The sequence below is a fragment of the Macaca mulatta genome, chromosome 13 (genome assembly GCF_049350105.2).
Source record: "Macaca mulatta isolate MMU2019108-1 chromosome 13, T2T-MMU8v2.0, whole genome shotgun sequence".
Classification (NCBI taxonomy): Eukaryota; Metazoa; Chordata; class Mammalia; order Primates; family Cercopithecidae; genus Macaca; species Macaca mulatta.
The window spans coordinates 97463364-97491344 of record NC_133418.1 but is presented as its reverse complement, the minus strand read 5'-3'; the positions used below and the strand labels follow the sequence as shown (position 1 = coordinate 97491344).

General features: G+C 48.0%; 2 protein-coding genes across 8 annotated transcripts; one reads left to right on the top strand and one right to left on the bottom strand.

Moving 5' to 3' along the window:
• Window positions 1-11: 11 nt before the first annotated feature.
• Window positions 12-3366, bottom strand: FNDC4 (fibronectin type III domain containing 4). 4 transcript variants are annotated; one of them, XM_077959855.1, is made up of 7 exons: window positions 3044-3366; window positions 2714-2892; window positions 2519-2634; window positions 2099-2303; window positions 1558-1647; window positions 804-928; window positions 12-616 (listed from the first exon to the last, which is right to left on the bottom strand). In XM_077959855.1, exons 2-7 carry the CDS (start codon window positions 2844-2846, stop codon window positions 581-583), a joined length of 705 nt encoding a protein of 234 aa, XP_077815981.1. In that variant the 5' UTR covers window positions 2847-2892; window positions 3044-3366; the 3' UTR covers window positions 12-580. The 4 variants fall into 4 exon arrangements, with proteins under 4 accessions (XP_077815981.1, XP_028687669.2, XP_077815980.1 ...); XM_028831836.2 differs by having other exon boundaries at window positions 2714-2859; XM_077959854.1 differs by lacking the exon at window positions 804-928.
• Window positions 3346-27947, top strand: GCKR (glucokinase regulator). 4 transcript variants are annotated; one of them, XR_013402877.1, is made up of 20 exons: window positions 3346-5156; window positions 5436-5591; window positions 5754-5822; window positions 6445-6513; window positions 6911-6984; window positions 7331-7397; window positions 7580-7633; window positions 9266-9360; window positions 11644-11749; window positions 14182-14300; window positions 14941-15039; window positions 15235-15332; window positions 15674-15750; window positions 16109-16205; window positions 16400-16497; window positions 16591-16674; window positions 17959-18059; window positions 22298-22447; window positions 26607-26741; window positions 27526-27947. XR_013402877.1 is itself a non-coding variant. In XM_001098190.5 (19 exons), the coding sequence occupies exons 1-19, from the start codon at window positions 5097-5099 to the stop codon at window positions 27694-27696; spliced, it is 1878 nt and encodes a 625-aa protein (XP_001098190.3). In that variant the 5' UTR covers window positions 3346-5096; the 3' UTR covers window positions 27697-27947. The 4 variants fall into 4 exon arrangements, 3 of the variants coding, with proteins under 3 accessions (XP_001098190.3, XP_077815935.1, XP_077815936.1); XM_001098190.5 differs by lacking the exon at window positions 17959-18059; XM_077959809.1 differs by lacking the exons at window positions 17959-18059; window positions 26607-26741.
• The last annotated feature ends 34 nt before the right edge of the window (window positions 27948-27981 follow it).

Here is a 27981-nt window from a genome sequence, read left to right as displayed (position 1 = left end):
ATACAGTCAGCTCCAGTTTGTCCAAGAACCTTTATTGGAAAAATGTCCAAGGAGTGAGATCACTAGCAGCTGAAGGGGCTGCCAGGTGAGAGGGGGAGCACCTGAGGCTCCATGGAAGACATTGGAGTAGTGCAGTGCAGCATCTGCCTCTAGGCTCAGACAATTCCTTTTATTTGTTGGGGTAAGAGGAGTACCCACAGAAAATGCGACCAGTCCCTCACTGAGGCCCAGAGGCAAGATGTGGGGGCAGCTGGGGATGCTGAGAGTCCTGATACAGGTGAAATGGGGCCCCCATTTGGGACCTAATGGAGTAGGGTACAACAAGTGACTCTCCCCTGGACCGGGGGATGGAAGGAGATATCCCATCTGATATCCACTCCCCAGGTCCAGGGGCACAGACTCTTAACAGACCTACCTTCTGGCTCTGCTCACAGTGGAAAGAGGATGGGTACCAGGCCTGAGATTGTGGGAGTGTCATTACCCTCTGGGAGTCTCAGGCAGATCACCATCTTGGGCTCTCCCTGACCCCATCCCCATCCCCAGTTGTTAGTGCATCTCTCTTCTGGGTGTGTTTCTTCACTCAAACGTCGATGGTGTTGATAGATGGTGATTTTTTCTGTGAAAGAAAATGGCCTGTGTCTCAATTTCAGGAAGGTAATAGGTGCCACCCTTTCTCTCCAGCCTCCCCCATCTCAGGTCTTCCATTTTCCATCTTTTTCTGCCCCTCTTTGGCCTTCTTCCTTTCCCTGGCTGCCCCTCAGGGGCAGAATCACCCTTTCCGCCCTCACTGGCCCCCACATCACCTGTCTTGTCCCCACTGGCCTTCCCTGAGGACTCTGTTCCGGCCCCTTTCCCTTCTCCTTGGGATTGTTGTTGGAGTCATTGTCCTTGATGATGTCATACTGACGGCAGAACAGCCCAATTACAGCTGAAACACAATACAGTCTGAGCCTTCATCTCCACCTCCCTCCTCACAGGGAGATACCCACCTAGCTTCTAGAAAATCCATGAAGAACATCCTGAACTCCTGGTGCCCATGCAGTCCTCCTCTCCGGGCTCTCAACAGCCTCCTCTCCCTCTCTTCAAAGTTCAAATCATCCCTCCTCAACTAATTATCTTCTCACTCCATTTCTCATTTCTCTCGCTTCTTTTTTTTTTTTTTTTTTTTTTTTTTTTTTTTTTTTTTGAGACAGAGTCTCGCTCTGTCACCCAGGCTGGAGTGCAGTGGCACAATCTTGGCTCACTCACTGCAACTTCCACCTCCTGAGTTCAAGCGATTCTTCTGCCTCAGCCTCCCGAGTAGCTGGGATTACAGGCACCCTCCAACACACTCCGCTAATTTTTGTATTTTTAGTAGAGACAGGTTTCACTATGTTGGCCAGGCTGGTCTTGAACTCCTGACCTCAGGTGATCTGCCTGCCTTGGCCTCCCAAAGTGCTGGGATTATAGGTGTGAGCCACTGCGACTGGCCCATCTCTCACTTCTTTTTCTCCTGACAACCTTTGCCACCTCACACCTTTACTGAGTCCCTAGTCCCCTGTCTAGCTGCTTACTCACCAGCCCACATGAGCAACACCACCACAATGATGACCACTTCCCCAGTCTGCAGTGGCCGCTCTCCATCCAGACCCTCCACTGTGATGTCACCTGAGAAAGAAGAAGGCAGACTCCGGGTTACTGGGGAATAGCTATCTATGTAGACATATGCAGGATGGAGATGCTGGGGATTAGAGAGGGTAGACGCATCATAATATTGCCCTTGGAGTGTAGGGTAGCCCCTCCCTGGGAGGAAGCCATTGGTGGACAGGTGGTTAGCAACCAAAAAGCAGGATGGCTGCAGGTTTATTACGCACTCATGCAGGCTGCAGCTGATGTGAAGTTGGGTAACAGGAAGCTTAAAAGCCCTTCCCCCGAAAAACTTAATACCAGCCTGTCTATACCCAGTCCCCTTCCCACCTGCTTTTCCTTCCTTTCCTGGCAGTACAATGAATTAAATCATCCTATTCAACTCAGCTAGTCTGTTGCTTGTCTTAGAGAAGTAAGTAAGAGGCTGCAAGCCAGGTGAGCAGCCAGAGAATCCAATAGCACAGACCCTCACCTGGGCTTGAGCTGTTTGAAGGTAGCCGGTCAGAACCCTTGAGAGTTCGGAAGTGCACCCGGGGCCCTGGGGGGCTCTCTCCCCGAAGGCCGATGCTCCTGACCTGCACTGTGTAGTCACTGTCTTCAGCCAGGCCCCAGAGGGCACAGGCCCGGGTGGTGGTGTTCACCTCCCGAATCACACGCTGCCCGGGGCCATTCTGCCGCTGCAGGGAGATGAGGGGAGAGGAGGACAGCCTCACCCCAGTGCCAGGCTACAAGGCTCAACCAGAGACTCTTCAACATCCAAGCACTCCGGGGGAGTAGCGTGAAAAGGGCAGCCTGAGCCAGGATACGGCAGCTTCCAGATCCCCCCACCTAAGTGAAGAAATGTGCAGAAATCTAAGGACACAGGTTGGGGGAGCAGAAGGGTGATTCATACTTGCTGGGAAATGGAGTAGCCAATGACGATGTTGCCTTCTGGGACGTCCCAGGACACAGTGGCCGAGTTGGCTCTGAGGTGAGTGACCGTCACATTCACAGGAGAGGGAGGCCGGTCTGTGGGAGCCAGGGTGTTAACAGGTTTCACCCACTGACTAGCTCTGGTTGACCCTCAGCCCCGTTCCCCTTTACTTACCTGCTCGCAGGAAGCCCAGGTCACAGCTGACCAGCAGGAGGACCGTGGGGCTTAGATATGGGGAAAGGGGCATCAGCGAAGCCATGTCCCCACCGAGTCCGCTGGGGGGGGCACTGTGGCATCCGCTTGACATCCAGGCGGGGCTCCTGGAGGTGGCAGGAGTTGTGGGGGGTCAAGGACTGCCCACAACGCACGGCGGGGGGGGGGGGCGGTCAGGCAGCGGCTCTCCTAGGCTCCTCACAGCTCACAACAACCCTATTTTCTCCGCGCCCTCCCACCCCCGCATTGCCCGGGCGCCCCCAGAGTGCGGTCAACCCTGCCCACACCCACCTCCGCCGGTCCTCGCGGTTGGTCAGGCCTCCGGGGGCTGCTCGGTGCCCAGAGGGCGGCCCATCGCCCGACTCGGTGGCGCTGCCCCTACCCCATCCCGGCGCGGGCCCGGCGAGGCGGGTAGCGCGGGGCCGAGCTGCGGGCCGAGCGGGCGCGGGTCTGCGGAACCCCCAGGGCTCGGGCGGGCCGCGGAGTCTGTCCGGGAGCAGGGGGCGTTGCCCGGACGCTGGCCTGGGTCCCCGGTGCGGGAGGCAGTGCGGCGGCCTCCGCCCGCCCCTGCAGCGGGATGTGACCGTCCCGGAGAGCCAGCCGCCGCCTTCTGCAGCGCTGGCCCCGCTCGCTCCGCCGCAGCCCGGCCGGGACGCGCGGGCCCGCCCCGCCCAGCTGGGGTTCTCGCCGCCGTCATTCCCCTCCCGCCCCCTCACCCCCAGTCCTCTCGGGGCTCCTCCCATGACCCTCCCAATGGCGCCTCCGGGGCCCCCATCCCTTATCCCTTCTCTCTCCCAGCTCAAGCGGACGAGCCGGTGGGGGCGTGCGGGGAGGCGCAGGTGCTAGGGTCTCCGGCACCTGGGAGATCCCCTTCCTCCCCGCGTGGACGAGCCAAGTTGAGAGGAGGAATTCCATCTCCAGTGCCCGAGGGGCTAAGAGGAGAGGGGAGACAGGGAGGGAGATAATAATTGCTTTAACGATCCCTTACTTGTAGACTGCGTCAGCATTTAAGTCTCTTTCCCATTCATAATCTGATTTAATTCCGTTCACTTTCTCATTCATTCTTTCATTTATTCAGCAAATATTTATTGAACATCTCCTATGTGTCTGGCATTATGTTAAAACCTGGAGATACAGCGATTGTTAAGAGTGTTGGGCTTCTAGGGAGAATCAAAGCGCAAAGACCCCGGCTTTTTAAAAAGAATTACTGTTCCTTTCTTTTCTTTTTTTGTTTTTCTAAAGCTCTGCCACTTACGGTGTGATTTTGGAGAAACTGGTTTATTTGTGCCTCAGGTTTCCCACCTGTAAAGCAAAGCGTGTGAAATCTCACAGGGTTGTTGTGAGGCTCAAATGAGACAATGTGGGGGAAGGATCTTTATAAATCTCACAACACTATGTGACTGGATGATGATGATTAATTTCCACCAATCTGTTAGTTACTTCTTTGTTCAATAACATGTAAGCCCTTACATTATTTCATGCTTTGGTTGAGTCTGAAATCTGAATTGAGAACCTGTGTATGAGTCCCAATTTGTCCAGTTGTGTGATCTTAAGCAACCAGCTCAACTACTCTGAGCCTGTTTCATCACCTGAAAAATGAGGGTGTCCGTATTGACCAACATGTTAGTGTTGGTGTATCCAGTGAAATACTGTCTGTGAAAAGTATGTTGTTCAGTGTAAATAAATGTTGGCTAACATTGTATTTAGGGCAGATCCTTTGGTTTCTAATTCTCAATGCAGTATTTCTGTTTCTGTGAGATTTTTCCCGCTGTAATATCCAGTACAGTGTGTGCACACTTGGGGCTCGGAAGCTTCTGCTACCTTCCTTTCTGAGAGGAGAGGATAAAATGGGACCAGCGGGACTGTGCGTGCTAAGCATGTGATCAAGCCATGGGCCGGGTCCTCTGACTTCTGCTGACCTGGCGACCCTGATCTCTGGCCTCGGAGGACACTTGCCCAGGGATTCTCACTGCCATGGGTGTTGTCCTGCACTCCCAGGCTCCAGGTCCTCCGGAGAAGAGGGCATTGTCCCTGTAGGGCAAAAGTCCTGAGCCTCAGGTCTTCATCTTCAAGGGCCAAAGCAGAGACTTGGCGAGTCAGGATGCATGCAAAGAGGAACCCCAGGAGTTTCCCTGGGGTTACCAGAGGGCTGGGGGCCTAGTGACCAGGAAAGGGTGGTGCAGGCGGTGGTACAGGGGGTGGTGCTCTGAGAGCCTAGGGTGCTTGAGTTAATCATCACTGTGGCTCAGATAAGGCCCTGCCAACTAGAAGCAGAGTCATTGTGACCAGAGGGGTTTGTGTGGCTGAAGAGGCAGGTGGAACAGTGTGTCCACAGCACGGGACCATGCCAGGCACAAAACGGTTTCAACATGTCATTGAGACCCCGGAGCCTGGCAAGTGGGAGGTGAGACCCCTTCTTCATGTTGGTTTTCTGTGCTGATTCCTAGAATTATTTTTCATCCAGTCTTCCCTCCACCCTGGTTTCTGCTCACCTCTTCTTCTTTCCTGATGTTCTTTCCCTAATATGCCCAGAGTACCAAGTGCAAGCTGAGTTTCTAGTGTGGTGTGTGTGTGTGTGTGTGTGAGTCCCAACTCTGTGCCTCCTGCCACTCCCACCTCCAGCTTAGCAGGTGTGAATGAAGCTTTGGCTTCCTGCTCCATCCTTGTCCCCTCTTCCTTCTAGTTATCTGGGTATGAGGCAGCTGTGCCAATCACAGAGAAGTCGAACCCACTGACCCAGGACCTAGACAAAGCAGATGCTGAGGAAATTGTTCGACTGCTGGGACAATGTGATGCTGAGATCTTCCAGGAGGAGGGGCAAGCCCTGCCCACATACCAGGTAACCAAGACCCAAAACCTGGACCCTGCACATAAACATGCCAACTCCAACCCCACCTCTGCTCTCCCTGACCATGGCTCCTAATATCAGAAACCCTGAGTCCCCCTCCGCCATCCATCTTCCTCCTTTTCTTGGCTTCTCATTCCTGCCTGTTCCCTACAGAGACTCTACAGCGAATCCATTCTGACCACCATGGCTCAGGTGGCTGGGAAAGTTCAGGAAGTGCTGAAGGTACTAACCCTTCCTTCTGTTCCCTGCCTAAACTCTCCTGTTTCCGTCTTTCTTTTTTTATTGTCTCTATTTCTCACTTTGATAGATCTCATTCTCCTTTCTCCCTTTTGGAAATCCTCCCTTTTGGATGCTTATTTTCATCTTATGAATAAGTAATAATTACTCATCTGCTTAATACTTTATAATTGACAGTCTACTTTCACACCTATTACCCTCACAAAAGCCTGTGAAGTTGATATGACTTCTGTTTGTTTTTGTCAGATGGAAAAACAAAGATTTAGAAAGGATGATCACTGTAGCTTGCTCAAATACACTCAGCTAATAATTGCTGGATAATGCTGCTTTTGTTATTTACTTTTATTTAGATGACAAAGCTGCTTTCGGTTCTTTCTGGAATAAGTAAGGATTTGAACAACTAGTGGAGCAAGACGTGGGAGTGAAACTGGTTTCTCTAATCCACTGTTCTTTTTGCTACATTACACTGCATGTATTTGTTCAGTTTTGTGATGAGAGGAGGGATAAGGAGTCTTTCCAATTCCTCTTGCATTACTGACAAAAAAAAGAATATTCTTCCTCCAACCTGAGCCAGGCCCTGGTGATATATGCCTCTTTCCTTCTTTAGGAGCCAGATGGGGGGCTGGTTGTGCTGAGTGGAGGGGGTACCTCTGGCCGGATGGCATTCCTCATGTCGGTGAGCACCCTGGTCCCCAGTTTTCTTCCCCCTCCACTTCTGGAGGTGACCCTCAGAAGCATAAAGATCATCATAACTAAGCTCCCAGGTGGCCCCTCACTAGACTTGGACTCCAAGCCTGGCTCTCTCTCTCTTCCAAAAGCTAGATGGCACCATGAAGTCCCATTTCTTCTGGGCCCATCTGAGTCCTGCTAGTATGTTGTCAATGTCTCTACATCCCACGCACCACCAAGTAATCATCTCCAAGTAGCAGCTTTAAGTGCCAGATTCCATCTAGGACTGGGTTAAGCACTGGTCTAAGAGAATCATTACGTAGTCTGTGCCCTCTAGGAGTTGAAAATTCAAGATAATTGTTTCTTCTCTGTCATTACCTCTTTACATCCTCTCCCCCTTACAGGTGTCCTTTAATCAGCTGATGAAAGGTCTGGGACAGAAATCTCTTTACACCTACCTCATTGCAGGGGGTGACAGGTAAGTCAAGTTAGCCTATGAATATTTTGTTTGACCTAAATAGTATTTCTTAGAAACTGAGTTTGAATGCCTTTAGACAGAGATTGTGTCCAGCTTGCCTTAGTCCCCACCATTCCTTATTCCCTCACACTTGGCCCACTTCACATACTCATGTTGCCTGACTGGCTGTTGTAGGTATTTGGGTTTTTCAACTCTGCAGAGTGTCTATCATGGTGCCCAACAAACTGCGGGTGCTCATTCAATGATAGTTTTCCCTTTATTCCCATCTCTTAATGTAGCCTGCCCTAATAAACCATAGGCTTCTGCTTCCCAACCAGTGCCACTGACCTTAAGTCTATCTTCTTAGGTCTGTGGTGGCCTCTAGGGAGGGGACAGAAGATAGTGCCTTACACGGGATTGAGGAACTGAAGAAGGTCTGTGCTTTTCACTGATATTGACCAGAGACCTCTATCTTCTCATGGGGACATAAAAGCCCCAGCATTCAGCCAAAGCCTATTTCCTCCCTCCCCTGTTCCTGGCCCTGATATCCTCACACAGTAGGTTTGTGCCCTGGAATCCTCCCAGTTACACTGCCTTGTCCATCCTCGTCTCCTAGGTGGCTGCTGGGAAGAAGAGGGTGATTGTTATCGGCATTTCTGTGGGACTCTCTGTGAGTAGAAAGATGGGTTGAGCAGATCAATTTTAGAGAGAGGAAGTGAGTGGGAATGGAATAGCATGGAAGATAGATCAATGAGATGGGTGCTAGAAAGCAGGAAGTTTGCTCAAGGAATTTTGGTTTTAGTTTCACTAACTTGGATCGAGTCATGTGAATGTGGGAAGATGGGGAAGGGATTCTATTTCAGAATAACTGTGTATCAATCAATCAGCAACCAAGATAGGTGGACTAGTCCAGGGCTGAGCAAACTATACTGGCTGGCCAATGCAGCCAGCTGCCTGTTTTTAAAGTTTATTTGTTTGTTTGTTTGTTTGTTTTTGAGATGGAGTCTCTCTCTGTCACCCAGGCTGGAGTGCAATGGCATGATTTCGGCTCACTGTAACTTCCGCCTCCTGGGTTCAAGCAATTCTCCTGGCTCAGCCTCCCGAAAAGCTGGGATTACAAGTGCCCACCACCATGTCTGCCTAATTTTTGCATTTGTAGCAGAGACAGGGTTTCACCATGTTGGCCAGGCTGGTCTCGAACTCCTGACACCAGGTGATCCACTCGCCTCACTCGGCCTCTCAAAGTGCTGGGATTACAGGCATGAGCCACCCACTGGGCCCTAAAATAAAGATTAGTTTTGTTTTGTTTTGTTTTTGTTGTTGTTGTTTTTTGAGGCAGAGTCTCCCTCTGTCTCCCAGGCTGGAGTGCGGTGGCATAATCTCGGCTCACTGCAGCCTCCTCCTCCCAGGTTCAAGCGATTCTCCTACCTCAGTCTCCCCAGTAAGTGGCACATGACATGATGCCCCGCTAATTTTGTATTTTTAGTAGAGACAGGGTTTCACCATGTTGGCCAGGCTAGTCTTGAACTCCTGACCTCAAGTGATCTGCCCACCTTGGCTTCCCAAAGTGCTAGGATGACAGGTGTGAGTCACCATGTCCAGCCCCTAAAATAAAGTTTTATTGGAACACAGCCATTTTTGTTTACATATGGCCCAGGGCCTCTTTCATGCTATAGCCATAGGGTTGAGCAGTTGAACAGAGACCATAGGGCCCACAAACCCTAAAGTATTTACTATCTGGCCTTTTACAGAAAAATATGGCCCCTGGACTAATCCCTTGCTACTTAAAATATGGTGCCTGCACCAGCAACATCAGTGTCACCTGGGACTTGTTAGAAACACAAAATCTCAGGCCCTACTCCAGACCTACTGAGCATTTTAACAAGATTTCCAGGTAGTTTGAGAAGCACTGAACCAGATAACTCCAAGTTTCCTCTCAATTCTGCAGCTCTCTGGCTCTAAGAATTCACTGAGCAGAAACCAGATCCCACCAGTGTTATATATGGAAGGAAGCACACAAAGAGAAGAGGATATTGACTTCAAAGAGCTTATGATTTAGTTCAATAGTATTCCAACTTTACCATGCAGAAGATTTCCTTGGGGAACTTGTTAAAAATGTAGTGCCCTTGAGGTACTTGTGAAAAATGTGCTCCCCCTTCAAATGTGGATCCAGTAGATTGTAACTATACCTAGGAATCTGCATTTTGAACAAGCATTCTGAAGGATTCTGATGCACTTGAGCCTCGGGCACCAGTCAGAGTAATGACCCCCTCATCATGCCCTTCTCTCTCTTCACCATCAGGCTCCCTTTGTGGCAGGCCAGATGGACTACTGCATGAACAACACAGCTGTCTTCTTGCCAGTCTTGGTTGGCTTCAATCCAGTGAGCATGGCCAGGTGAGCCTTCTGGAATGACTGGGCAGTCCTGGGGCAGGCTGGAAGGGAACATGTCAAAGTCTATAGTACAACCACAAGGGAGAGAACAGATAGTCTTGTTCGCCAAATCTCAGAATATGAAAGTAAATATGGGGTGCCCCTAAGCTTATAAGGTTTTTTTGTTTGTTGGTTGGTTGAATTATTCTCTCCTTGTTTCGCAAAGCATTAAAGGCAGCTTATAAAGGATGCATAAAATACAAGATAGCATACATTCGAAACAGAGATTGAAGAGGCAAGAAAAACAAGGGATAAAATGGAGGATAAAATGGGGTCAGGAAGATGCATACCACAAATATCTTTGCTTTCATAGAGGGATGAGCCCCAAGCACCTTTTCAAAGTAGTAGCAGTGGGTGCCAGAAGGCCTGCTACTCCTCTTTGTCCAGTTCCTTTATTTAGTGCCCATTCTCTCTCATCATTCCAGGCACCCCTTTCCTCCCCTGAGGCTCCTCAGATCTCTCACCCTTTTCCCTTTCCTGAGAGCCCCTCATTACCAAATCACCTCCCTCTTATTCTCGATGTCAGTGGTCACTCTGATCTCAAAATAAGTCAACATATTAAACCAGTAGTGCTCAGATGTGGTTCTGTGCATGAGCTGCCTGGGGAATGTTACAAAAAAATAAAGAAGATTCTTAGTTCCTTGTGTAAGAGGTCTGATTTTGTAGGTTTGGAGTAAGGCCCTGGAATATCTATTTTTTGAAAGCAACCCTGGAGATTCTGATGCACAGCCAGGTTTGGGGAACTCTGCTAAATAAACCATTGGAGTGGGCCACCTGACAAAGCTGAGGGTTTCCTGACACCAGAGGGATGCGGCAAAGGCTTGTTGATTATTTTAGAGCAGCTTTTTGTATTTAGCGGTGGTCTTGGGAAGGGGGACAAATGGGTTTTTCCAAGGTGCTTTTTCACCTCCTAGATTCTAGGCTGTAGTATAATTTATGCAAAGGTGTAGATGAATCTGAAATACTCCTAACCCTGATCCTTTTCATGGAGGGCTCTCCTTCACCAAAAATGTATCTGCTGCAGTGGATGCTAATTTCAGGCCCTATGACTAAGTGAAATGAAGAATTTCAAACAACGTAGGCGTGGAGATCTTCCAGTTGTTCCTTAAATCAGTGGCTCCCAAACTTGGCTGATTTTCAGAGTCATCTGGGAAGCTTTTTTAAAATACAGATTTTTGGGCTCCACTCCCGAACTACTGAATCTGAATCTTAGGGTGGATGTGGTACCCAGAAATGGGTAGTTATCAAAAAATAAAACTCCCCAGATGATTTGGATGCCCAGTTGTGTTTAGGAAACTCGACGTTAAACCGTGCAATATGAACCCTCTCTGCTTTAGTCTCCTCTTTCTTAGGACCCTAGAAGTTTCAGAAATAGTTTGAGGAAAAATGACAGGAGACATTTTATACAACGGGCATGAAATATGTGAAACTTGTCTGCCCTAGAAGTAATACAGAAGAAAAAAATACAAAAATAGTTCAAGAAGGGAGGGAACCTTTGCATGATGGGATGATAAGGCGAAATTAGGGGTGCCATGTACAGAAGTAACTGTCTCTTTGAGGTCCTGCCACAATGGGCGATTCACAAATTATCCCCTAGCAAAGCCATTAAAAATCAACTAAAGAAGACCGTCATTCTTTGAGATTCCATGATTTGTAACTAAGCAGATAACAAGTCTGTAGCTCTCTTGTCTCATGAACACACTGATTTGTTCCCAATTAATTTACTCAAGGAATGTTCGACAACTGTGAGGTGCTACCTGGCAGCTTGGTTCCTTCACTGTTATCCCTCCCTCTGGTACTGAGAGTTCGCTCTTTGGAGGGATTTCCAGAATGTATTCCCATGAATGGGAAGGGCTTCTGATGGACCCTAAGATGGAACATGAGGTGGCAATTTTGACATTTGAATGACAGACATTCCCTAAAGGACCTGCAGAGGGCGAGATGAGTGTAGCCATGGCATTGGAGCTTATGCAAGGAGCAGGACACAAGACGGTTTTGATCTCAGGCTGGGACTTTAAACTTGAGTGTTGACTTTGCTCTGGGCTTGAGGTGCTGAATGTTTTATGAACCCCTGTCCTCGGGGTTCAGGGACACAGTGCCTCTAAAAGCTCCAAAGCATATGTCTGTATGAAGTTGTTGACCTCTGACCTCAATCCCGATGCAGTCTTTGATCATGACTCCCAGCTGAGACCCTTCTTTGAGATCCTCATAGACAATCTCCCCACCTTATGTCTCTCTGGATCTCAGAAATGACCCCATTGAAGACTGGAGTTCAACATTCCGACAAGTAGCAGAGCGGATGCAGAAAATGCAGGAGAAACAGACAGCTTTTGTGCTCAATCCTGCCATCGGGGTAGGGCCTCTCCTTTTTCTATGTTCTCCACCCCCCCCAACACCTGGGAACTGCTTGCCACTTCCTTGGGGCCTCTGAGTTTAGGTTCTGTTACATCTTGTTTAAATTCCTGAGGCATTGTGAGTCAGCTAAAATGTTATAAACCAAATCCTATTTTCCCATTTACGTTTTCACCTTAAGATATTTCATCTTCATTCCAACCCTGTCTCTCAAATTGGTAAGCCTTAAACACTTCAGTGGTCTGGGACAGTTTCTGTTTAAAGAAGCTCTTTGCCATCTATGTATAGACAGCGTTGAATAGCCATTGTTATGTCTCAGTCTGTCTCTCTCACATATTTACATTTTAAATATGGGCTTTAAAAAATGGGGTGCAGTTTTGTTTTATTCTTCTGCCTTTGTAAATCCTCTCTACAATTTGGTGGCCCTTCTTAGCTTGAAAGCTGTTTTCTCCTGTTCCTTTTTTCTCATCTGGATTGCGGATACCTTTCACTAGCACCATTTCTCCTTACTTGGGCCTTATGAGGGCCTTAGCCAAATTCCAGCCGGTGCCTCCTTCTATCAGTGATGGGCACACCATCCGTGACATTCTCCTTCATCTTCCTTTTGTAAGATGGGAAGGTAGAATTCCCCATGACATAAGAATTCCACAGCTTTCACCTCCCAAATCCTCATCTTTCTTTCCTCCTCTATGCAAATGTTGACTTTCAATCTTCTTTTCTCAGTCACTACTGTTTTTTTTTTTTGAAATGAAGTCTTGCTCTTGTCACCCAGGCTGGAGTGCAATGGCGCAATCTTGGCTCACTGCAACCTCTGCTTCCCTAGTTCAAGCAATTCTCCTGCCTCAGCCTGTGGAGTAGCTGGGATTGTAGGCACCTGCCACCATGTCTGGCTAATTTTTGTATTTTTAATAGACAGCCTGTTGGCCAGGCTGGTCTCAAACTCCTGACCTCAGGTGATGTGCCCGCCTCAGCCTCCCAAAGTCCTGGGATTATAGGCGTGAGCCACTGCACCCAGCCTCAGCCACTACTGTTATCATTCTGTTTGCTGTAACCTCTTTGTCTGTCTGGTGTGCTGTGTTCCACATCTGGACTGCTGCAATCACTGCTTCATTGGTCTCTGAAAAGCATATGACATGTGGTATTTGGATTGATAAACTACCACAGAAAATGGTGGAGGTTGGGGAGGTGGGGGAGAAATTTCTTGGAAAGAAAAGTGCTCTCTGGTCTGGGTGTGGTGGCTCATGCTTGTAATCTCAGCACTTTGGGAGGCCAAGGTGGGCAGATCACTTGAGGTCAGGAGTTCAAGACCGGCTTGGCTAACATGGTGAAACCACGTCTCTGCTAAAAATACAGAAATTAGGCCGGGCACAGTGGCTCACGCCTGTAATCCCAGCACTTTGGGAGGCCGAGGCAGGTGGATCACGAGGTCAGGAGATCAAGACCATCCTGGCAAACATGGTGAAACCCCGTCTCTATTAAAAATGCAAAAAATTAGCTGGACGTGGTGGCGGGTGCCTATAGTCCCAGCTACTCGGCAGGCTGAGGCAGGAGAATGGCGTGAACGCGGGAGGCGGAGCTTGCAGTGAGCCGAGATCATGCCACTGCACTCCAGCCTGGGCAACAGAGTGAGACTCCGTCTCAAAAAAAAAAAAAAAAACAAAATACAAAAATTAGCCAGGCATGGTGGCAGGTGCCTGTAATCCCAGCTACTTGGGAGGCTGAGGCAGGTGAATCACTTGAATTTGGGAGGTAGAGGTTGCAGTGATCCAAGATTGCACCACTGCACTCCAGCCTGGGTGGCAGAGCGAGACTCCATCTCAAAAATAAATAAATAAGTAAATAAATAAATAAATAAATAAATAAATAAATAAAAGCACTTTGGGAGGCCGAGGATTGCGAATCACGAGGTCAGGAGATGGAGACCATCCTGGCTACCATGGTGAAACCCCGTCTCTACTAAAAATACAAAAAATTAGCCGGGCGTGGTGGCAGGCGCCTGTAGTCCCAGCTATTGAGGAGGCTGAGGCAGGAGAATGGTGTGAACCCAGGAGGCAGAGCTTGCAGTGAGCTGAGATCCTGCCACTGCACTCCAGCCTGGGTGACAGGGTGACAGAGCGAGACTCCATCTCAAAAAAAAAAGGAAAGAAAGAAAGAAAAGAAAAGCACTCTATGAAAAACCCTTGACCCAGCTGACAAGAGACCCAATCACTGTGACTTCCTCTCCAGAAAGTCCTGAATATACCTAGGAGTGACCAGAGGAGGCCCTTCCCCTCTTTCTAATCTTCCTCTTGGTCAAGCCCACCCCAGCACCCTTCCTCACAAGCACACTGGGGGCCACCAGTGCTATCACATGCATGCCCGGGGGTTACTAACAAGTGGTCTCTGGGGTCTTCATCCTCTCCCAATTCCTCCTGGGTGTCTTCACCTCCTCAGCCCGAGGGTCTCAGCGGCTCCTCCCGGATGAAAGGTGGAAGTGCCACCAAGATCCTGCTGGAAACCCTGTTATTAGCAGCCCATAAGACTGTGGACCAGGGCATTGCAGCATCTCAAAGGTAGGGAGGATCTGGACAAGAGAGAGCTCAGAGTCAGGCAAGCATGAGATGGTGTGGATGGGGATTGGCAGGTCTAGATCCCAGGACTGGTCTGGTGGCAATAAGACTGCAGCCCACCACGCCTCCCCTGGGAAGGGAGCTGGCTGGAACATGCTGTTGTTCCCACCACATGGTCGCAGAGTCCGAATTGTTTCCAGTGGATCCTGGATTCCTCAGGTCCAGACCTAATCCCTGAGCCAGCCTGGGGCCTCCAAAGTTGGCCTGGCTCCCTAGGGTCCTTTGATTTGGGGGTGGTCCAGGTCATGCAGGTAGAGCTATCCTACTCGGGGCTTGCCTCCCTCTCCAGGGTCTCTAGCCTCACTCCCAGGCTGCTCACTCCCCTTCCCAGTGGCTCTCAGATGCTGCTCCTCCAGGTGCTTTCCTGATGCACTCCTCCCTCTTTCTGCTCTTTTGTTTTCTGCCCATTGAAGCCCTTGCTGCCCCTCCCGAACGCAGTCTGGGCCTACTCTCTGCACCTCTCCAGGGACCAGCAGAACTTAGTTCTAAGGGAGCTGTGCCTTCACCTCCCCGCTCAGGGAGGTACCTAAGCTTACTGAGGGGGCATTGGGCCCTTCTTGGGAGCTGGTGGCTTTTCTCCCAGATGCCTCCTGGAAATCTTGCGGACATTCGAGCGAGCTCATCAGGTGACCTACAGCCAAAGCCCCAAGATTGCCACCCTGATGAAAAGCGTCAGCACCAGGTGTGTGGATATGTGTTTAGAGGTGGGGATGTGGCCTGGATGGAGACTACCGAGAGCAGGGAGACTCTATGAGACTTGTTAGCATGGTATGGGCGATGGGATTGCATGGTTTGTTGACTCCTGTGCTCTTCTGTGGACATCTCTGGCCTCTTTTCACTGTGATCTCTCATGTCCTGACCTCTGACCCATTCTCAGTCTGGAGAAGAAAGGCCATGTGTACCTGGTTGGCTGGCAGACCCTGGGCATCATCGCCATCATGGATGGAGTAGAGTGCATCCACACCTTTGGCGCTGGTGGGACCCCAGTCCAGACGTTCTTCCTGCTTCCTCCTGATCCCAACCAATTGGGCTGCCTGTGTCCTACTCCCAACCCATGGGTGTTCCTCAGTGTCCCTCCTTCCCTGTCTAAATAGGCACTTCAGTCAAATTCTTCTTCCTTTGAACCCCAGCTCAGTCCTTGATTCCTTCTCAGCTCCCACCCCTGTGCTTAACTATTGCCTCCCACATGGGCTACTCCTCACTCGATGCCCCACTTGCTACTTTTCCTCCCAGTCCCATTTTCTTACCCTGAAGCCTAGAACCTTCCTTTTCTATATAGCCAATCACTCATCTCTCCTTGTCCTTAAACTTCCCAGATTTCCGAGATGTCCGTGGCTTTCTCATTGGTGATCACAGTGACATGTTTAATCAGAAGGCTGAGCTCACCAACCAGGTCGGAGAAGAACAGGACTTGGGGAAGTTGGGGAGAACACTGGTGTGCTGAGGGTGGAAGAAAAGGGGAAGGTGAAGCTAGTTGAGAAGTTCATTGGAATAGGTGGTGCAGAGAAGAGAATATGGGTCGGAAGTCATGAGGCTCTGGCGCAGCATGGGCAGTGTGGAAGGCTCTAGAACCTGGCACTAGTCCACTGACTTGTTACATCGTCTTGGACAAAACACTGTACCTTTTTGAACCTCAGCTCTCTCACCTGTAGACAAAAGTGTTAGATCTCCTCCACGGCCCGCTTTAGTCCTCAAGTCTGTGTTTTAGGGTGTTTGCATGGGAGGGACCCTCCCATCTTCTTCTGCCCCAGGGTCCCCAGTTCACCTTCTCCCAGGAGGACTTCTTGACTTCCATCCTGCCCTCCCTCACGGAAATTGACACTGTGGTCTTCATTTTCACCCTGGATGGTGAGAGGGAAGATGGGAGCGGTGAGGGCTGGGGAGTGGGGAAGTAGAATGACTCAGAGGAGCTGTCATTTTTCTCAGTCTTAGGGTACCTGCTTAGAGGGAGGGAATGGGTGAACATCCTGACCCAGCCAGGGGAGCAGGAGGAACAGCTGCATAGCCAGCCTTTCGACTCTAATGTCCTCCCCTTCTCCTAGACAACCTCACGGAGGTGCAGACTATAGTGGAGCAGGTGAAAGAGAAAACCAGCCACATCCAGGCCCTGGCACACAGCACCGTGGGGCAGAACTTGCCGGTGAGAGTCCAGCTGTGACGAGGGGACCCAGGTGGCAGTTGTGGCCAGGCCTTCCTGGAGATGGCTCTCCTGCTCCTCTTTCTCTCTCTCCAGATCCCTCTGAAGAAGCTCTTTCCCTCCGTCATCAGCATCACATGGCCACTGCTTTTCTTTGAATATGAAGGAAACTTCGTCCAGGTATGGGGAATGAGAAGGTCCTATCTGCAGTAAGGGGCTCAGAGGGAGAGGGATTCCAGAAATCAAAAAACCCGAGGCTGGAGGGTAGAAAGCTTGGAGACCTCTCTGACCTTCACAAAGCCAGCTGGGCAAGGTCATGGGTTACCAGGCCACTAGTCAGAATTCCCAAGGCAATGATTTGCTGGGCTCAGCTGTCTCTAGGAATATGCAAAAAGTGCGGGATAGGCCACCAGTCACCTGACAGATGTTCATTTGTCCTTTGGGACAGGTTAATTCTTTTTAATTTGAGACAGAGTCTCACTCTGTCGCCCAGGTTGGAGTGCAGTGGCGCGATCTCTGCTCACTGCAACTTCCGCCTCTTGGGTTCAAGTGATTCTCGTGCCTCAAGTAGCTGGCACTACAGGTGCGTGCCACCATGCCCAGCTAACTTTTGTATTTTTAGTAGGGATAGGGTTTCCTCATGTTGGCCAGGCTGGTCTCAAACTCCTGACCTCAAGTGATCTGCCTGCCTCGACCTCCCAAAGTGCTGGGATTACAGGTATGAGCCATTGTGCCTGGCTGGGACATGTTAATTCTTGATACCAAAGTCATCACCATTATTCAAAAGCTTTTACAGCACCTTTTATTTTTTATTTTTTGCAAATTTACTATGCTGAATTCATTGCAGATAACTTTACATGCATATAGTCCCTGCTTGCCAGTGAATTATAATCCAGCACAAGTACTGATAATAATTACAGAAATAATAGTCAGTGTGTGTACTCTTTGCAATTTAGAGCTTTGTGTGGGCTTTGGGAACTCTGGATGCCAGTCTAGCTCTGCTGTGTGGCCCAAGAAAGCAAGCAATTTTGCATCTGTGGTTCTCCGTTTTCTCATACACCACCGGCCCACCCTCCACGGGCAGAATCAGGGCCCTGAAGGGTTGCTCTGGAGAGGTGTGGTCTCTTATTCGTTATTCAAACCACGTCTGTCAGGAAGTTTCCTGGTTTGACCAGACACAGCTGAAACACTGACCTACCTGGACTTAGAGCTTTTATAACAAGAAGAGGAAGTTTCTCTGCCCCTGAACAGGGAATCCACCTCCTTCCAGTTTCATTTCATTTCGTTTCGTTTTCTTTTCTTTCTCTCTCTCTTTCTCTCTCTCCTTCCTTCCTTCCTTCCTTCCTTCCTTCCTTCCTTCCTTCCTTCCTTCCTTCCTTCCTTCCTTCCTTCCTTCCTTCTTTCCTTCATTCCTTCCTTCCCTCCTTCCCTCCCTCTTTTCTTTTCTTTTCTTTTTTTGACAAGGTTTCACTCTTTGGCCCAGGCTAGAGTGCAGTGGTGCCATCTCAGCTCACTGCAACCTCCGCCTCCCCTGCTCAACTGATCCTCCCACCTCAGCTTCTGAAGTAAGTAGGACCACAGGCACTCACCACCATGACTGGCTAATTTTTGTATTTTTTGTAGAGACGAGGTTTCTCCATGTTGCCCAGGCTGGTTGCCAACTCCTAGACTCAAGTGATCCACCCGCCTTGGCCTCCCAAAGTGCTGGGATTACAGGCGTGAGCCACCACGCCTATCCAAAACACTGTATTTTTAAAGAAAAATGTTCATTTTAATAGCAATACATTTTTTTGTAGTAAAAACATTACAAATTACAGAAATGCAAAAAGGAAAAATCACTCCAAATCCACCATCTTCAAAAAAAAAAAAAAAAAAAAAAGAGACTCTGACAGATTTTGGAGAATGTCCTTCTAAATTTCTATTATATGCATATATAAATATATTTGTACAAAAGTAAGACCATACTTGATATGCTGTTTTAAAGTTGCTTTTTTTCATTTAAAATCATGAACATCTTTCTGTACTAACAGATCACTATCATTGTCAAAACTTGTTATTATTATTATGTTTTTATCATGCCAGGACATGTTCTCATCTAATAGATCACTGCTATCATTTTTAATGTCAATGGAATATTGTATTCGCTGTATGGACGTACCATAAATTGTTTACTCTAACTCCAACTATTAGACACAGAGACAGCTTCAATATTAGGGTTTTTATTAAAGTGCTGCACTGAACATCCTTATACACACATTTTTTGGGAATTTGACTATTTCACCAGGATAAACCTCAAAAGCGAAATCATTGGGTCAAAGGGGATGTAAAATTTTGAAGCTTTTTGGTACATATAGTCAAATTGCCCTCCAAAGAGGTTTATAAATAAAGTGTGAAGTTGCTTGTTCCCTTACACCTTTATAAATACTGGATAGCATCCTTATAAAAAATCTTTGCTAATTAGCAAAGCAACAAAAGGGCATTTCAGTGTTGTGCTAATTTTGTTTCACCATGTTGGCCAGGGGTTTCACCATGTTGGCCAGGCTGGTCTTGAACTCCTGACCTCAAGTGATCCACCCACCTCTGCCTCCCAAAGCACTGGGATTGTAGGCGTGGTCCAGAAAGCTTTTTCTAACACCTAAATTGTAAAGGAATTTCATCCATGTTTTCTGCTAGTAAAGATGGTTTCTTTTTTTCTTTTTTAAACACTTAGATCTTTAATTTATTGGGAGTTTATTCTTGTGTATGGGGTAAGGCATGAATCCAATTATATATTTTTCTAAGTGATTATCGAATTGTCCATATATATGTATATATTTTTTATTTTTTTGAGACAGAATCTCACTCTGCCACCCAGGCTGGAGTGCAGTGATGTGATCAGATTTCACAGCAACCTCAAACTCCTGGGCTGAAGCAATCATGTCACCTCAGCCTCCCAAGTAGCTGGGACTACAGGCACACACCACCATGCCTGGCTAATTAAATTTTTTTTTTTTTTGTAGAGACAGGATTTTGCTGTGTTGTACAGGCTGGTCTCAAATCCCTGGCCTCAAGCAATCCTCCTGCCCCGACCACCCAAAGAGCTGGGATTACAGGGGTGAGCCACCATGCCTGGCTCCAATATAATTTTTTTAAGTTCATCTTTCCCTGAATGATTTAGGATGCTACCTGTGTCACATACTCAGTTTCTATGTGCATTGGTCTATTTAAGGACTTTCTATTCTGTTCCACTGGTTTGTCTATTGATGTGCTGGTACCATATGTTTTAATTATAGAGGCGTTATGGTATGTTTAGTGCCAGTAGGGTTTGTTCTTCATTCTTCTTCTTTTTTTTTTTTTTTTTGGAGACGGAGTCTCATTCTGTTGCCCAAATTGGAGTTCAATGGCATGATCTCGGCTCACTGCAACCTCCACTCTCCAGGTTCAAGTGATTATCTTGCCTCAGTCTCCCAAGTAGCTGGGATTACAGGCAGGTGCCAGCACGCCAGGCAAATTTTCTTTTGTGTTTTTAGTAGAGATCAGGTTTCACCCTGTTGGCCAGGCTGACCTCAAGTGATCTGCTCACCTCAGCCTCCCAAAGTGCTGGGATTATAGGCATAAGCCACTGCACCCAGCCTATTCTTCTTTTTAAGGATTTTCCTGGCTATAACCAGGCCGATTTTTCCATGTGTACTTTAAAATGAACGTGTCTTACTCCAAATTATATAAAATTTAAAATATTTTTGTGTTAATGGTGTTCATGTTAGTGGTATAAATGGTTAGTGTTATAACCCAAATCTAACTGACCTTTCTCCCAAAGTGCAGTCTGACATACACCCTATAGCATCAGTACTGCATACTTACTGGCCAGTTTCATGCTGAAATTGGTCAGATATCTGTTCTTATACTTAGTGTCCTGGTCATTCATTTGTTAAAATGTTTTCAATATACCCTCTTCCAGGGTTTTGTGTGAACAGCTATTTCTAGAATTCCAGAATAAAGAAGTAAAAGTAGCAGTAGCCTGTTTCCTCAGCCTGGCTAGGACCACGTATATTAGTACTTTTTTTTTTTTGATGATATAGAGTCTCATTCTGTCATCAGGCTGGAGTGCAGTGGTGCAATCTCAGCTCACTGCAACCTCTGCCTCCTGGGTTGAAGCAATTCTCCTGCCTCAGCCTCCTGAGTAGCTCTGACTTACAGGTGCTTGCTACCATACCTGGCTAATTTTTGTATTTTTAGTAGAGATGGGATTTCACCATGTTAGCCAGGATGGTCTCAGTCTCCTGACCTCATGATCCGCCTACCTTGGCCAGTACATTTTCATACTGCTCTAAAGAACTGCCTGAGACTAGGTGATTTATAAAGGAAAGAGGTTTAATTGATCCACAGTTCAGTATGGCTGGGGAGGCCTCAGGAAACTTACAATCATGGTGGAAGGTAAAGGGAAAGCAAGGTATCTTCTTCCCAAGGTGGCAGAAAGAAGTGCCAAGTGAAGGGGGAAGAGCCCCTTATAAAACCATCAGATCTCATGAGAACTCACTCACTATCCCAAGAATAGCATGGGGGAACGCCCCCGCCACTATGATTCAATTACCTCCCCCTGGTCTCTCCCTTGACACATGGGGACTGTGGGGATTACAATTCAAGATGAGATTTGGGTGAGGACACAAAGCTGCCTAACCATATCACCAATTAATTAATTCCCTCAACACCTTTACTGGGCCCCAGTTTCCCTGCTAATGTGCCAATAGGTGTTATAAGTGCCCCAAAGTGGACAAAATATAAGGGCCAAAAACAAGTGGCAGTTTTATACTCGCGATACCACGTTTGTACAACTTTTTAGTTTTTGACATGCCTTCACATAGGTTCTCTCATTCATCCAGGAAATATTTGCGGCAAAGTAGGAAATGCCCTCATCATTGAATCAGAAGACCTGGATTTAGGTCCTCATTCTGCGTCTCGTTATCATATGAGCTGCTCCAAGTTAATTTACTTCTGACCTCTAGTTGCCCTATATGTAAAAATGAGGATAGATAAACTTATTGTGTAGGGTTGTTACGAAAATTAAATAGAATTCATTTTTCAACAAACATTTTTTTTCCCCTAAGACATAGTCTCACTCTGTTGCCCAGGCTGGAGTGCAGTGGCACAATCTAGGCTCACTGCAACCTCCACCTCCCGGATTCAAGTGATTCTTGTGCCTCAGCCCCCCGCGTAGCTGGGATTACAGGTGTATGCCAGCACTCCCGGCTAATGTTTGTATTTTTAGTAGAGACAGTGTTTCATCGTGTTGGCTAGGTTTGTCAAGAACTCCTGACTTCAGGTGATCTGCCCACCTTGCCCTCCCAAAGTGGTGGGATTACAGGAGTGAGCCACTGTGCCTGGCCTTAACAAATGTATTGATCAGCAAACATGTCAGTCATGGTCTAAAAAACTGGGGCCCTGGAGCAGAGTAAGTCACCATCTCTGCCCTCTCAAGAAGCCTGTGGTTTAGTGGAATGAATCCCACTCCTGCTGTCAGATACCCGGGGAGAAAAAGGAACGATTCAGCAGGATCAAAATCCTAATGTGGAAGGACTCAGAGAACATGTCTGTCTACCTAGGGGTCAAAAACACAAATGGGTGAAGCTACCAGGTTTGCCTGAGACAGTTCTGGTTTACATCTACTGCCCTGACATTTAAACCCTGGGCTGCTCAAACAAATCATGTCTGCATTTTGGTCCCTGGTTCTTGACAGTTGGTTTCCCGTCTGATAACAGGACCCTGTTCACTCTGCTGCTCTTCTGTCCTCTAATTTTTGACACCCCCGTGTGTCTGCCCTTTTCAGAAGTTCCAGCGTGAGCTAAGCACCAAATGGGTGCTGAATACAGTGAGTACAGGTGCTCATGTGCTTCTTGGGAAGATCCTACAAAACCACATGTTGGACCTTCGAATTAGCAACTCCAAGCTCTTCTGGCGGGCACTGGCCATGCTGCAGGTAGGGATATGATGGGGCAGGGCTGGGTGGGGCCTGGCCTCAATGCTTAGGCTGTCAGAGGAGGGCATTTTGCAGAGGTATGGAAATGTGTAAGAGTACAGGCTGCCTTTTCTATGTGCTTCTGCTCCTCCGATTAGGTGCATCTTCTCCTTAAGGAGTATGTGAGCACACTTGGGTGTGTTTGTGAAATTGTAATTATTAGGCAAGACTGTTTCAGTTACAAATGTGATGGAAAATGAGTTTATACTGGTTTAAGCTAAACAAAGAAAATGACAACTGATATAACTGAACAATCTTAGGGCAGCTAAATCTAATGTGTTCCACAACTTTCCACCCTTAACTCTGCTTTCCTCTGTGTGGCTCTCATTCTTTTTTTTTTTTTTTTTTTTTTGAGATGAGGTCTTGCGCTATCGCCCAGGCTGGAGTACAGCAGCGCTATTTCAGCTCAGCGCAGCCTCCGCCTCTGAGGTTCCAGTGATTCTCCTGCCTCAGTCTCCTGAGTATCTGGGATTACAGGCACCCACCACCATGCCCAGCTAATTTTGTATTTTTTAGCAGAGACAGGGTTTCGCCATGTTGGCCAGGCTGGTCTGGAACTCCTGACCTCAGGTGATCCACCCGCCTCAGCCTCCCTAAGTGCTGGGATTACAGGCGTAAGTCACTGCGCCCAGTCGTTGTTCTCATTCTTAGGCAAGTTTTCTCCATTAGGTGGCAAACTGGCCACCAGTAGTGCCAGCCTGACAACTTAGTTGGCAATACTAGTGGACAAAGAACTTGCCTGTCCTGTGGTTCTTGCAAATGCCTGGTCGGAGGCTCTTGCTTGGGACACATGCATGTCCCTGAAGCAATCACTGTTTTCCAGGGCAAGGGGTGCTCTGCCCAGTCTGGTTCATGAGCTCTCCCTTCAGGATGGTGGTGGAAAAAGGGCTGGGAGGTGAGCCTCAATCCAACCTCATTACCTGAGCATGGGGGAGCGATAGATCCTCAGAGGAAAACCAAGGTGCTGATACCAGAAGGAGGAGTGGATGCTGAGCAGACGGCACAACAGGTGGTCATGAAAATGGGGTCGCCAGATTCAGCAAATAAAAATACAGGACACCCAGTTAAATTTGAATTTCAGATAAATATGGAATAATTTTTTCATTAAGTATGCTCTATGTAATATTTGAGATTTTTTAATTTTTTTCATTATATATTTGGATGTCCTGTATTTTTGTTCACAAAATCTGGCAACCCTATGTGAAAGGAATCAATCGATGAACATTTAGTGAGCACCCACCAGGTCCCCAAAATAAACTATGGTTCTTTTTTTTTTTTTTTTTTTTTTTGAGACGGAGTCTCGCTGTGTCTCCCAGGCTGGAGTGCAGTGGCGTGATCTCGGCTCACTGCAAGCTCCGCCTCCCGGGTTCACGCCATTCTCCCGCCTCAGCCTCCCAAGTAGCTGAGACTACAGGCGCCCGCCACCATGCCCGGCTAGTTTTTTGTATTTTTAGTAGAGACGGGGTTTCACCATGTTAGCCAGGATAGTCTCGATCTCCTGACCTCGTGATCCACCCGCCTCGGCCTCCCAAAGTGCTGGGATTACAGGCTTGAGCCACCGCGCCCGGCCTAAACTATGGTTCTTACTGAAGTCCAGTGGAGGTACAAAGAAGGTGGGGGTCAGTATGCATTATAGCAAAAAGAAGGCCTCATGGAAGAGGTGGTATTTGAGCTAGGCCTGGTGGTTATGGCTTGGACATATGGACAGAAGGGCATTCCTGTTAGGTCATTCACCAAGTCCCAGAAGGGGGACTGGGCATGATATGTGAGGGACACAGGTCTGACCAGAGTGGCAAGTCACTTTAGAGCACAGTGAGGGATTGTGAAGAAGTAGGAAGGGGAGGATGTGGAAGGTTAAAGTCAGGCAGGAATTTGGACTTGCCAGATGCAGCTAGACCTGTGCTGTCCAAAACACTGGCCACTAGTCGCATGTGGCTACTGAGCACTTGAAATGTGGCTAGTGTGAATAAGGAACTGAATTTTTAATTTTATGTAAAAACCAAAGCTGTATAATTTTTAAATTAAATGTAACTTTAATGTTTTGGTAGGACTACATTTCGCTTTTTAGCATTGCAAATCTAGCACCCAAATTGAGGTGGGCTGGCTGGACATGGTGGCTCATGCTGTAATCCCAGCATTCTGGGAAGCCAAAGCGGACAGATCACTTGAGGTCAGGAGTTCGAGACCAGCCTGGCCAACATGGTGAAATCCTGTCTCTACTAAAAACAAAACAAAACAAAACAAAACAAAAAAATTCCGGGCATGTTGGCACAGGCCTATAGTCCTCTATTAGGGAGGCTGAGGCAGGAGAATTGCTTGAATCTGGGAGGTGGAGGTTTCAGTGAGCCAAGACAGTGCCACTCCACTCCAGCCTAGGTGACAGAGTGAGACTCTCTCTCAAAAAAAAAAAAAAAAAATCAAAAAGAGTCACAAAAAACCAAATTGAGGTGTGCTCTAGTTGTAAAATACACACTTGATTTCAAAATACAAAATATGAATATAGAAAAATATTGCAAAATATCTCACTAATAATGTTTAATGTTGTTTACATTGGGTTATATACTGGGTTAAATGAAATATATTATTAAAATTGATTTCAGGCCAGGCGTGGTGGCTCATGCCTATAATCCCAGCACTTTGGGAGGACAAGGTGGGCAGATCACAAGGTCAGGAGAAATAGGTGAAATCAATTTTTTTTTTTTTTTTGAGATGTATTCTCGCTCTGTCACCCAGGCTGGAGTGCAGTGGCATGATCTTGGCTCACTGCAACCTCTGCCTCCTGGGTTCAAATGATTCTCCTGCCTCAGCCTCCTGAGTAGCTGGGATTACAGGCATGCACCACCACGCCCAGCTAATTTTTTTTTTGTATTTTTAGTAGAGATGAGGTTTCACCATATTGGCCAGGCTGGTCTCCAACTCCTGACCTTGTGATCTGCCTGCCTTGGCCTCTCAAAGTGCTGGAATTACAGGCATGAGCCGCCGTGCCCGGCCAATTTCACCTATTTCTTTTTTTTAAATACATCTACTAAAAACACACGTGTGGTTTGCATTATTTTTTTTTCTTTATTTTTATTTTTTTAGAGACAGGGTCTCACGCTGTTACCAAAGCTGGAGTGCAGTGCAGTGGCACCATCATGGCTCCCTCCAGCTCAAACTCCTGAGCTCAGGCAATCCTCCCACCTCAGCCTCCTGAGTAGCTGGGACGATAGGCAGGTGCCACCACACCCAGCTAATTTATTTCATTTTTTGTAGAGATGGGGTCTTGCTATGTTCCCTAGGCTGGTCTTGAACTCCTGGGCTCCAGTGATCCTCCTGTTTTGACCTCCCAAAGTGCTGGGATTACAGGTGTGAGCCACCGTGCCCAGCCTTGCATTATATTTCTACCGGACAATGCTGAGCTAGACAGAGAGGAGGGTAGTGACAAAATGGAAGCAGTGTTTGCAGATGAACAGTCTTACATTAGTGTGCAAGATGGATGTGGTTATAGAGGAAACTAGAGAGAGGGAGTCCAGATTACCAACCTACAGGATTGGTGTGACATGCATGCAAATTTGACCAATTTGCCATTAATTCTCCAGTTTAACCCAGACAATCAAGCCCACCACCAACCCCCTTAACCTAGTTTTTCTTTTCTTTTTTTTTTTTTTGAGACGGAGTCTTGCTCTGTCGCCCGGGCTGGAGTGCAGTGGCTGGATCTCAGCTCACTGCAAGCTCCGCCTCCCGGGTTTACGCCATTCTCCTGCCTCAGCCTCCTGAGTAGCTGGGACTACGGGCGCCCGCCACCTCGCCCGGCTAGTTTTTTTTTTTGTATTTTTTAGTAGAGATGGGGTTTCACCGTATTAACCAGGATGGTCTTGATCTCCTGACCTCATGATCCGCCCGTCTCGGCCTCCCAAAGTGCTGGGATTACAGGCTTGAGCCACCACGCCCGGCTAACCTAGTTTTTCTTTACACCTGGGAATTATGAGTTTAGGATTGCCAACATGGACAAATCATCTACAGCCTCTACAGCCAGGCTTTGGGATCCCAGCCTCCCACTCTCATAGCTTCTTCTCCCGCGACTCCATTCTTAGTTCCTCTGGCCTTTAGCCTGACACTGATCTTACCACTTTTTCCTTAGCGGTTCTCTGGACAGTCCAAGGCTCGATGCATCGAGAGCCTCCTCCGAGCAATCCACTTTCCCCAGCCACTGTCAGATGATATTCGGGCTGCTCCCATCTCCTGCCATGTCCAGGTTGCACATGAGAAGGAACAGGTATCCTGCCCACTGCTGGTCATTCAACAAATACTTCTTGAGTACTTTCAATGTGCCAAGAAGTTTGTTTGGCACTGGGTTTACAAAGCTCAGTGACATTCTCCTCACAAGGACCTCCACATTCATGGGGGAGACATGACTGTGATAAGTGGTCATGGAGGTGTGAAAAAGGTACTACAGGGGCACAGAAAAGGGGTCTTCTATTCTGCCTAGGAAGGGAGTCAGGAAAAAGAGGCAGAAAGGGTATTTGGACTGGGTTTTGAAGGACGAATAGGAGTTTTCCTGGTCAAAATGAAGGTTTCTCTCTGCTCTTAATCCACCTTGTTACCACCTTCTAGTCTTCATAACATCCAATTTCCATCTAACCTGGTGGCTCCTGATTCCTATATCAAATGCTTTAACTCCTGCAGGGTTCTGTTTTTTTTTTGAGAGGGAGTCTTGCTCTGTCACCTGGGCTGCTGGAGTGCAGTGGCGCGATCTTGGCTCACTGCAACCTCTGCGCTCCCGGGTTCAAGAGATTCTCTTGCTTCATCCTCCCAAATAACTGGGATTACAGGTGCCAGCCACCAATGCCTGGCTAATTTTTGTATTTTTAGTAGAGATGGGGTATCGCCATATTGGCCAGGCTTGTCTCAAACTCCTGAACTTAAGTGATCTGCCCGCCTCGGCCTCCCAAAGTGCTGGGATTACAGGTGTGAGCCACTGTGCCCGACCTTCTCCCGGGGTTCTTTCTCAAATGACCTAATTCCCTCAGGCTTCAGTGTCCACTGCCTCTTCCCCACAGGTGATCCCCATCGCCTTGCTGAGCCTCCTATTCCGGTGCTCGATTACTGAGGCTCAGGCACACCTGGCTGCAACTCCTTCTGTCTGTGAGGCTGTCAGGAGTGCTCTTGCTGGGCCAGGTCAGAAGCGCACCGCGGACCCCCTGGAGATCCTAGAGCCTGACGGTCAGTGAACCCGTGTTTCTGGGTGGGTGAAAGGGGCCCAACCCTGCCCACTTCAGCCCAGCCGGCCCAAGGGGACTTGTGCTAGTAGCATATGTGGGAGGAAGAAGTCCCGTTTCCAGGGGCACCAGCAGCCCAGGGTAGGGAGAAAGATTCTCTCCATTTTGGGGGAGAGTTCTTGCTCTTGACCTAGTGGTTTCTACTCTCAGCGACTTATTCCGATTTGAGAAATAAAATGAAATGTCTTATTTTGGAAAGTTAACCTTTCAAAGTCAGTAAATCAAATAGTAGATTAG